Raw genomic sequence first — 11,558 nt, forward strand, 5'->3', positions numbered from 1 at the left:
GCTCCACCAACAATGGATTAGTGTTCCAATTTTCCCACAGCTTCTCCAACATTTATTATTTTCCTTCTTTCTTCTTTCCTCAGTCCATTTCCTGGGAATCTTGCTGACTGTGATGGGACACCGAAGCCTGGAATTGTATCTGATTCTGGTTCAGGTGTTGCAAGGTAAGAGGAAGGCACTGAGCAGCAGGAGATTTGTTCACTACATAGCTTTCTTCATAAGTTTTTCTACATGTTTTCCAGGGGGAGTGGACAGAAATATGCAGGACGTGGCCAAAGCAGCAAGACAGAATTGGTTTCGGGCTTGCCACAACCTGATAAAAATATGTGTCAGTTTCTTGCCCCTGATGGTCCCAACAACCCACTTAACTCATAATCTCCCCAACAGTAACCACCATCCATTTGACCCCACACTGGCAGTACTGATTGCTCAGTCACAGTTGGTCACCTTTAGGGCTTCCATCTTGAGAGGGATCCAGCCATGTCACCCTCCTCTTGCCTCAGCTTTCTCTAGACTCCACCCATTTCTACTGCCCTTCCACATTGTTGTCCTATCCTTCCCTACCCACTTATTTTTCTTTTTTTTTGGTGGAGCAATAAGGGTTAAGTGACTTTCCCCAGGGTCACACAGCTAGTAAGTGTCAAGTGTCTGAGGCCGGATTTGAACTCAGGTCCTCCTGAATCCAGGGCTGGTGCTTTATTCACTGTGCCCCCTAGCTGCGCTCCTACCAACTTTTCAACAGCCTTTTCTAGTGGAAAAAAACAATAGATATTTGGAGACTAAGGATTTAGCTGTGACTCTTGGAGAGTTCATTATAGACAAAGCTCACACTCTGAGATGGTTATGCTGACTCCCCCCTCACACTGACAAGCTGTGTTTCAAGAGCTGCGTTTCTGTATCCCTCCTAAAAGTTTCAGACATAACTCTCGGGGCTTAGGGATAGTTTTCTAGCTTTATATAACCTAGGGGGCCCACACTGGTATGCTTTCCTTCCACAATTATAGGTTGATTATCAATTAATCAGCCAGAGTTAATTAGCTTTTAGAAAGGGATATTTATTGAGCTTGTACTGTAGGTACACTTGATGAAAAAAACTGCTTTCTAACATTAAACTCACTCTCCCCCCAATACATACAGAATACCGGGGAAAGCAAATTCAGGTTTATCCAACAAGCATGGCAAAGGGGTAACTGACAGCTTCTGGAAATTTGTCCATGTTTCTCAAAACAGATAGTATTCTCAGGTGCTCCAGGGACTCTACTAATATTCAAAACAGAATTATAATAAACTGCAAATGTTGACATTTACTAGACATAATTCTAAAAACCAATGGCTATAGGAGAGAGAAACTCAAGGCATTTATTTCAGAAAGTAAGACATGGAACAATTCCTATCTGTGAGTGACATGATACATTGCTTAGAAAACTTTAGAGAAACAGCAAAAAAAATTGATATGATTAATAGCCTCAGGGCCGTTATTAGGTTATGTGCTGTTTACAATCTAACTATATGGTCAACTTAAATTAGAAGCCATAATCCTGGCAGAAAGGATGATCAATGTTTGTTGAATGGATGTGAACGCCTTTTACTAGTAACTGACTTTCACCTTGACCTACTGGTCTGCCCCCCTCCCAGAGAAAAAGAAGCATCAAGTCATGTCCATTAGTGGCCTCATTAGCTTGTACAAACAATAAGAAACACAGTAAGGGAACCTGGGGTGTGGATGCTGATGAAAGGTTTCAGAATCCCGAAGTTCATGTTTTATTTACACAGGCCAAAAGATGGCAAAAACGATTGGTCTCCGTGTGTACAGAGTCAAGAGTCCTGCATACACATCTCTGCAGTCCCTAGTACTGCTCTTCATTCAAAAGAAGAAGGGAAGCAAAGCCTCCGTGTCATCTCTGGACCCTACAGAAGAAGGGCACAGATATTTGTAAAAAACAAAATGAACAAGGCTGACCCTCACCTTCCCTGAGCACAGGCCTGGAGTTGCAAGGCTGGATTCTGATTGTGACATTGAGAATAGTCCCAATCTTCCCTCATCCCCAGCACTTCCCACCCCTAGCCTTTGTCAGTAGAGACTTCAAACAGACTGGGGCCTAAGCAACAAAGTCTGGAAAGTGAGAACAAAGCCTGCAGGCAGAGAGGGAAGAGAGGAAATTGTTTTCAACAGCTTCATTATCTCAGACATTTACTAGCTGGGTGTCTGGGCAAGTCACTTTAGCTCTGTTTCCCTCAGTTTCCTCATCTGTGTAATGGGGATAATAACAGCACCCCCCCCCCCATCCCAGGTTGTGGTGAGGATAAAAGACATAGTCACTGTAAAATCACTGACATGTAGTAAACACCATATCAATGTTCTAATTATTGAAACATGGAGAATCGAATGCCAGGTCTTCGGATTCTAAATACAATATTTATTAATGGCAAGTCCCTGATGATGTTGCGTCTCCAGAGTTCTTTCTTGTCCTTTCTCTTTGTGTCTGCTCAAGAACCTTACACCCCCCTTATCCATAAGCACTGACACACATTCATGATCTGCTTTTACTCGTTCTCTTCTTCCTCCTCTTCATCTGAACTGGAAACAAAGAGGTCTTCATGCAGGACACTGAGCCTTGCAGGCACTGTGGGCTGGGCAGGATCCAGGAGCACCTGCATGAGGATCAGAGAGGGAAACACTGTTAGTAACTTCACTGGGCCCCTGGGGTCCTCTGTGGCTATTGCAGGGAAAGAAGAGTCCTCTCCAAAGTGGCTTCCAGATCTCCCAAGTGGATGTGGGATACCCTTACACCGCACCCAATGTCATCCCCGCCCCAGTCTTTGCACATGCTCCCATCTCTCTAGATTTTCAGGGTGTCTTTTGCCTCTTTTGGCATCCCTGGCACTCAACACAATGCCTGACACTTACTTACTAGGTGCTAGAGAAAAGCTTATTCACACCTGTGAACGAGGTGAGGAGAAGAGCGTCTAGCATGGGAAGTTCTATAGCCCTTCTCCTCTTCCTCTCCAGTGGGGGCTGTCTGTAGGGAGCAGCAGAAGGGGCCAGAAGGTCTGGGGTTGGTCTTTCCTCCCCCAGTTCTCCTCAGTCCAGAGATGGGCATACAAGGTTTTTCCCACAGGAGCTGAGCTGAGCGGAGGTCCCGGGCTCCGCGGCTCCGCTCCCGGCTCCGCTCCCGGCTCCGCTCCCGGCTCCGCTCCCGGCTCCGCTCCCGGCTCCGCTCCCGGCTCCGCTCCCGGCTCCGCTCCCGGCTCCGCTCCCCGCTCCGCTCCCCGCTCCCCTCCCCGCTCCCCTCCCCGCTCCCCTCCCCGCTCCCCGCCCCGCTCCCTCCCCGCTCCCTCCCCGCTCCCTTCCCCGCTCCCTTCCCCGCTTCCTTCCCCGCTTCCTTCCCCGCTCCCCTCCCCTCTCCCTCCCCTTCCCCTCCCCTCCCCCTCAACTCCCCCTCCGCCACAGAGCTCTTTTAAGCTAGCCTGGAATCAGAATCTCTGCTGCTTACCTGGGCTGTTGACTTGGCCCCATTGCTTGCACACGTATCCTTGTCCAATGCAAAGGTCTCCATGGGTTTTTGGATAACACTATGGGGCCTTCGGGAACAGAGAGTGGCCGGTCCCTGGGCACACCTCTTGGCAGTTCTAGAGAGAGAATCTAGAGGCTCCAGCACCAGCAGGCCTCTTAGAAGGCTGTGGTTTGGGAGGCTGCCTCTCCCAACCTGAAGGAGCAGGGCAGGGCCTCCCTTGCTGGGGTAGGGCAGTGCTGACCTTGCCTTGTTCAAAGGGTTTCACCAGAGGCTTGCGACTCCTCTCCCAGAGCAAAGTGCTCATTTTCCTAGCACTTCTCATGAGGGGCTTTAAGGGCCGCTTTGCAGCTGCCTTAGCTGCCTTGGCTGCTGGGGTCCCCCCTGCCTGACCAGGGGCAAGGCTTTGCCAGGAGGCATCTTTGCAGGGGTGCTCCTCCGGATCCCTTGTGAGGGCTCAGCAGGCAGACAGGACCATTTCAAAGGGGTCTTCCTGGGTGGCTGGAAAGGATGATCAGGCTGACAGGGATGCTGCAAACAAACCAAAAAACATGCCCTCAGGTCTTCTGAAATTGGGGCCCTATCCCACTTTCCTCCCCCTCTTGACCACTGGGTGTGCAGTCTGATCTATTTAAGGGCTAAGGCTCTACACCTGGAGAGGTGTGAAGCCAGGAACCACCCCCACCCCCAGGGCTAATGAAGATGCCCAGCCCATGGATGGAACCCGAGATTGGGTCAGCCCAGCTCAGAGGATTCAGGGGCTGAGCTCCCATGCTTAGGCTGGGGTGGACAGTTAGCTGTCCCTGCCCTTCCTGAACTTGGGGTAACAGAGAAGGAGGGATGCAATCCTTCCCAGGATGAGAACATCTCTACAGATGCTTGCAGCTCTTTAGGTTAGATTTGTGAATTTAGGCCTAAAGGGAGCTACTGTAAGGTGTAGGCAGACTGACCAGGGCCTTGGTGTCTTGATCACAGAAAGGATTTTTAAGAATCCTGCTGCCAAGGACTGCCCATGTGCAGGGCGCCACCCCCTCACTCCCTCATTCCCTCATTCCCTGGGCATATTTACCTTCATATGTGGAGAGGAGTCCTCCAGTTGAATGAGGTTGAGTTCTTTTTCTTTGGGGGAGGATCGCCCCTCCTCTGTCTCCTTAGGAGCCCCCACCTCTGAACAGCCCCAGTGGGTGAAATGAGGAGAGAAGGCAGGGGGGAGAGGGGTAGGGAACTGCTTGCAGAAGTAGAGGCTTGTTCACCTCCAACCCCCAGAGTGAATGAGCAGCCCCCTATCCCATTCCCAGGGGAGTCCTTTCCCTGACTAGACCCTCAGAAGCAGGTCCCTCCTCAGCAGTCAGTTATGGGATTCTCCCACTTCCACCGTATATCTTTTTTTTTTAATTTTTTTTCCATCAAGGTCATCTTCTGTTTTATTTTTTTATTCTTTTTTTTCCTTCTTTCCTTTTTTCCCTCTCTCCTCCTAATACACACTTTTTGGGGTTTTTTTATTTGATTTTGGTTTTTTTGTTTGTTTTGTTTTGTTTTTTTAGTAAGGGGAATACCATGACTCCCCTCTAGCCCGGGCCCCGTAGACTCGGCCCCGGGGTCTGCTGTTGAAGCCACTATAGAATCGAGAGCCTGAACTATGGTAGTTAGTAGCTCTGGCACGACCATAGCGGGCACGCGGAAAACCCCGATCTGTGGTGCTGATCCCCGGCCGATTGGTCCGTTTTGGTGTCACTTTGATCTGTCGTCCTCTGAAAAGAGATTCGTCCAAGGCCATTGACGTCCTCACCGAAGCTTTATCTGAAAATTCTATATATGCAAACCCTTTAGGATGGCCACTGAACTTGTCACAAAGGATGGTAACTCGATGAACTGAACCACAACCATGGAAGTGTGCCTCCAGCTCTTCTGCTGTGGCACCATAGTCAACATTGCCCACATAGATGGACCGGGCATCAGCCTCCATCTTCTCCTCAATGGACAAGATCCGGGGGCCAGCATTGCCTGGCGGTGGGCTCCTGTTCTTCTGTTTCTCCACCTCCTTCTGAAGCTCCTTCAATTTCTCTGCCTCTTCCTCCATCTCCCTTACTCGGGCTTTGATGGCCTCCAGCTCCGGGTCCTCTATAGCGCCGTGCCCCGGGTTGCCCTCGACCAGGCCTGGCTCTTCCTCGTCCTCCTGACTGCCTTGGGCTCCTGCGCCGGGCCCAGGGCCGGAGGCTCCCTGTGGGGCGCGGGACCGAGGCAGCTCCTCCTCTGGCTCGAGCTCTAGCATCAAGTCCTCAGCTCCAGCTCCAGCGCCTCTAGTTCGTTCGGGTAGTCACCCGCGACGCCCGGGGCCCCCTCCTTAGGCTTCCTGCCGGCCCCGGGCAAAAGATGGCGCCGCCGCCCTGGCCCAGAGCCTCGACCTCCCGCAGCGCCAGCTGCTGCCGCCATAGCCGCCCAGAACAGACTTTTAAAAACACGTATGGGGGCAGGGGGCACCTAGGTAGCCCAGTGGATAAACCACTGGCCCTGGATTCAGGGGGACCTGAGTTCAAATGCGGCCTCAAACACTTGGCAACTACTACCTCTGTGACCCTGGGCAAGTCACTTAACACTCATTTCCCCGCAAAAAGAAAAAAAAATACCGATGGCTCCAGCAAGTTAGAGACCATGTCTGTTACTAAACAGTCAGAGAATATATACCTTTCAGACCCAGGGTTGACACCTCTTCCCAAAGGACATTCACACCTCAAGGCAGGTGTGAACTCCACACTTGATAGTTAGCTGACCTCTTTGAGACTGAGGCTGGTCCTAGGTCACTCAGACAATGATGGTAAGAGCAGAGTCTTCATCTCACTTCTGAAGACTGCGACTTTTCCCAGGTTTTATCTGCATCTTTATCACAAAACCTTGCTAGGGTATTGAGAGAAAGGGATGCTGAATTCCTCAACTCCTCTATCCCTCTGCTCTGAGTCTTGACTCCATGACTTCCAAATACTGCCTCCATACCAAGACCAAACAGTCAAAACCCTGAGAGAAAGCATACTATGTGACTATCTCCTTAAGGGACATTTTGGTGAAATTTTTAAATAAAATATTATCAAGTAAGCAATAGCAGCGTGTAAAAGATCATATCCCTTTAGTTGGGGTAGAGTTTACAACCAACAACCACCACTGATTCTACAACAGGAACCGTATAATTACCTATATTTATAAAATAAAAAATAAAACCATACAATTATATAATAGAAGCTGAAAAACCTTTGTCAAAGTATAGGGAAGCTAAGTGACCCTATAATGTATAGAGTGCCTGGGCCTAAGGTCATGAAGACTCATCTGTATAAGTTCCAATCTGGCCTCAGACTCTTACTAGCTGTGTGAGCCTTGAGCAGGTCATTTCACCTTTACCCCCTCAGTTTCTGCCTCTGTAAACAAGCTGGAGTAAGAAATGGCAAATCACTCTAGTATCTTTGCCAAGAAAACCCCAATGGGGTCACTGAGTTGATCATGGTAAACAACAACAAAAAAAAAACCCCATAACATAACATTCATTTTAATGGAAAAAAATACCCTCTAGAAATGACAACAGCAAATGGTCTTCCCCCTCACTTAGTAAAGGGGGTTTTGGTGTTGTTGTTGTTATTGTTTTTAGGGGCATTTGTGGTTAAGTGACTTGCCCAGGGTCACACAGCTTGTCAGTGTCAAGTGTCTGAGGCCAGATTTGAACTCAGGTACTCCTGAATCCAGGCCAGTGCTTTATCCACTGAGCCGCCTAGCTGCACCCTATAGTAAAGTATATTTATCTTAATCCAAGATACAAAATAAATACACAAAAATCATACTAAGGGAATGTTTCTCAACTATTTTTCTGCCTTGATTTCTACAAAGAAATTCTACAAAGAATACTTACGTCCATATAGCCCCTAAGATTGTTTTTACTTAAATTTTTATGTAGCCCTTTGGTGACTTGTAGTAGATAAATTCCAAATACTTTGCAGCTTTTATAGATAATTTTAATAGCATTTCTCCTTTTTAGCTTTTCCTGTGTGCTTTTGTTGGAATGGCTTATGTTTTTTTGTGGATTTATTTATATCTTGGAACATTTCTGATTGAAGGCAAGAAGAAAAAAGAGAGATTCTACTTGGAGTAACTATGCAATGCAAGTATATCTGAAATTTTACTTATCAAGACACACATAGAGTATGTAAAAATACAAGATGGTGTTCAAAGAATTGAAGCAGGATCAAAATCATCATAGGGGAGTCCAATGTCCACATTTCGATTGTATCATATAATGAAAATTAGGGCATGGCCTAGGTTATTGTGCAAATTTTATGCTATCTCAAGCCAGTTAACCAGGGCTTACTACAAAAAATGATAAGACACTTCATTTGGAGAACAAAAGGTAAAGACAAGAGAAAGGGGGAAAAGATGGTAGGAGCAAAGGAAGCAGAGAATCAGGAGATCTCAAATCACAAATAAAGTAGTAACGACCAAAAACATTTGAATCCATTTAGAAATTTTACAAAAGGAGAACACTGTGTCAGACTCAATGTTCCAATCAAGCCAGAGAAATGAACAAGCAGAAAATGTCCAATAAACCCAACAACAGAAACTACAGCATGTAGAAGAGACTCTTCAGCATTTTGTGAAACCAGACCTGTGCTTTCATTTACTATGAAAAGCTTCCATGGAAGAGCTTCCTCTACCAAGATAAATTAGATAATTATTCCTGGGAAAACAGGGCAACAGTTTAACAGAAATTAGGTAAAGACCAGCTACTAACTGCCTGAGGCCATATTTGAACTCAGGAAGATGAATCTTTTTGACTCCTGGCAAGGCATTCCATCCACTGTGCCATGTAGCTGCCCTTGGTTAGCATAATACATACCTAAATCAATGACTAGCAATGGATAAATACCCCCCAAAAATTCTTAATAAGGACATGATAGAATAAGGGTGCTCCCCTTCTTGGTTATTACTAGACATAATTCTAAAAAAGACTAGCTATAGGAGAGAGAAACTCAAGGCATTTACTTCAGAAAGTAAGACGTGGAACAATTCCTATCTGCAAGTGACATGATACATTGCTTAGAAAACTTAGAGAAAAAGCAAAAACATCGATATGATTAATAGCCCCAGGACAGTTATTAGGCTATGTGATGTTTACAATCTAAATATACTGGTCGACTTAAATTAGGAGCCATAATCCCGGCAGAAAGGATGATTGATGTTTGTTGAATGGACTATTAGCTGACTTTCACCTTGACCCCTCCCAGAGAAAAAGGAAGCATCAAGTCATGTCCATTAGTGGCCTCATTAGCTTGTACAAACAATAAGAACACAGTAAGGGAACCTGGGGTGTGGATGCTGATGAAAGGTTTCAGAATTCTGAAGTTCATGTTTTATTTACAGGCCAAAAGATGGCAAAAAATGATTGTTCTCCAGGTGTACAGAGTCAAGTCTTGCATACACATCTCTGCAGTCCCTAGTACTGCTCCTCATTCAAAAGAAAAAGGGAAGCAAAGCTTCCGTGTCATCTCTGGACCCTACAGAAGAAGGGCACAGATATTTGTAAAAAACCAAAATGAACAAGGCTGACCCTCACCTTCCCTGAGCACAGGCCTGGAGTTGCAAGGCTGGATTCTGATTGTGACATTGAGAATAGTCCCATTCTTCCCTCATCCCCAGCACTTCCCACCCCCTAGCCTTTGTCAGTAGAGACTTCAAACAGACTGGGGCCTAAGCCACAAAGTCTGGAAAGTGAGAACAAAGCCTGCAGGCACAGAGAGAAGAGAGGAAAGTGTTTTCAACAGCTTCATTATCTCAGACACTTACTAGCTGGGTGTCTGGGCAAGTCACTTTAGCTCTGTTTTCTCAGTTTCCTCATCTGTGAAATGGGGATAATAACAGCACCCCACCCCTCACCCCCCATCCTGGGTTGTGGTGAGGATAAAAGACATAGTCACTGTACAATCCCTGACACGTAGTTAACACCCTATCCATGTTCTAATTATTGAAAGATGGACAATTGAATGCCAGGTCTTTGGATTCTAAATACAACATTTATGAATGGCAAAATCCCTGATGATGTTGAGTCTCCAGAGTTCTTTCTTGTCCTTCTCTTTGTGTCTGCTCAAGAACCTTACACCCCTTATCCATAAGGACTGACACACATTCGTGATCTGCTTTTACTCATTCTCTTCTTCCTCCTCTTCATCTGAACTGGAAACAAAGAGGTCTTCATGCAGGACACTGAGCCTTGCAGGCACTGTGGGCTGGCAGCATCCAGGAGCACCTGCATGAGGATCAGAGAGGGAAACACTGTTAGTAACTTCACTCGGGCCCCTGGGGTCCTCTGTGGCTATTGCAGGGAAAGGAGAGTCCTCTCCAAAGTGGCTTCCAGATCTCCCAAGTGGGATGTGGGATACCCTTACACCGCACCCAATGTCATCCCCGCCCCAGTCTTTGCACATGCTCCCCATCTCTCTAGATTCTCAGGGTGTCTTTTGCCCTCTTTTGGCATCCCTGGAACTCAACATGATGCCTGACACTTAGTAGGTTCTATGATAAAAGCTGATTGACTGAAACCTGTGAACGAGCGTGAGGAGAAGAGCATCTAGCATGGAAGTTCTATACCCCTTCTCCTCTTCCTCTCCAGTGGGGACTGTCTGTAGGGAGCAGGAGAAGGGGCCAGAAAGGTCAGGGATTGGTCTTCCTCCCCAGTGACTCCATGTTCTCCTCAGTCCAGAGATGGGCATACAAGGTCTTTCCCACAGTGAGCTGAGCTGGGCTGAGTTCTCCACAATTCCCCCCATCCCCGCTTCCCCTCTCCCGCTTCCCCCTCTGCTTCCCCTCCACTCCCCCCTCCCCACAGAGCTCACTTAAGTAGCCTGGAATCAGAGAATCTCTGCTGCTTACCTGGACTGTTGACTTGGCCCAATTGCTTGCACACGTATCCTTGTCCAATGCAACATCTGCATGGGTTTCTGGACAACACTATGGGTGTCTTTGGGAACAGAGAGTGGTTGGCCCCTGGGCACAGCTGTTGGCAGTTCTAGAATCAGAATCTTGACCTGCCAGCTCCCGCAGGCCTGGTGATGGCTGAGGCCCCCCTCTCACCCTGCACTGGACAGGGAGAGATGAGTTGAGGCCTCTTAGAAGGCTGTATTTTGGGAGGCTGCCTCTCCAAACCCTAAAGTGTCTTCCACTTTGAGTGTCACATGAGGTTCATTACTCTGGGGAGGTGAATGGACTGGCGCAAGGGCATTCAAAACATCTGGATCTGGGAATATGTAGCTTTCAGTATCTATTTTCCATCCCTCCCCTTCATCTCGTCAATCCTCTGCCCCACTTTGAGGGAAGTCCACGGTTACCCTGATTCTGGTTCTGTCCTTCTGTACCTCCCTGATGGGGTCTACGGTTATTCTGATACTGGCTTTCTGTATCCCCCTGAAGAGATTTATATCTATTTTTGATTCTGCCTGTAATAAGGCCTATAATTACCTCCGTTGTTTCCTTTCTGAAAAATCTTTCGAAATTATTTCGATTCCCCCCAAAGAATTCTTCAAGGCTCTCTGTCACTGCCCTCTTAAGTTCTTGTTTTCTAGTCCTACATTCCCTCAAGAAGTGTCCTTGTTTTTTGTAGTACTCGCAAAGTTTAAGGGGTTGATAATGATTTTCAACTGTCCGGTCTTGCTGCCTTGTTGTTTCCTCTACTGGAGCTAAAATGTCCTTTCTGTTCCTTTCTTCTCTCTCATTTCCTTCATAAATTTATGTTGCTCTTTCTTTAAGTCTGTCAGGACTGAAACTATTCCAGCCAGTACATTGCTTTTTAAAATATTTCAGAATTTCTGGTAAGGATGGTTTACAAATGAGAGCAGATAATACGGGCGTCCTCTACCATCTAATGGGTCTAGTCCAGCATATTGCCTGGTATGCTTACACAACCTGTCATAGAATCTATTAGGTCTCTCATCAGGTCCCTGAACTGTATCTATAAATTTTTGCCAGTTATCAGTCTTTCTAATACAGGATTTCCATTGCCTTCAGCACTGTTTCTCT

At 46.9% G+C, this 11,558-nt stretch overlaps 1 protein-coding gene across 1 annotated transcript in view; it reads right to left on the bottom strand.

Moving 5' to 3' along the window:
* Nucleotides 1–5,052: 5,052 nt before the first annotated feature.
* Nucleotides 5,053–11,558, bottom strand: part of LOC122748267 (polyadenylate-binding protein 2-like) — a 7,373-nt gene continuing 867 nt past the window's right edge. Inside the window, 4 exon segments of the mRNA XM_043993933.1 lie at nucleotides 5,053–5,795; nucleotides 5,798–5,961; nucleotides 9,690–9,902; nucleotides 10,086–10,165. Coding sequence (XP_043849868.1) covers nucleotides 5,053–5,795; nucleotides 5,798–5,961; nucleotides 9,690–9,902; nucleotides 10,086–10,165 — 1,200 coding nt within the window.

Source organism: Dromiciops gliroides, chromosome 3, assembly GCF_019393635.1.
Source record: "Dromiciops gliroides isolate mDroGli1 chromosome 3, mDroGli1.pri, whole genome shotgun sequence".
Classification (NCBI taxonomy): domain Eukaryota; kingdom Metazoa; phylum Chordata; class Mammalia; order Microbiotheria; family Microbiotheriidae; genus Dromiciops; species Dromiciops gliroides.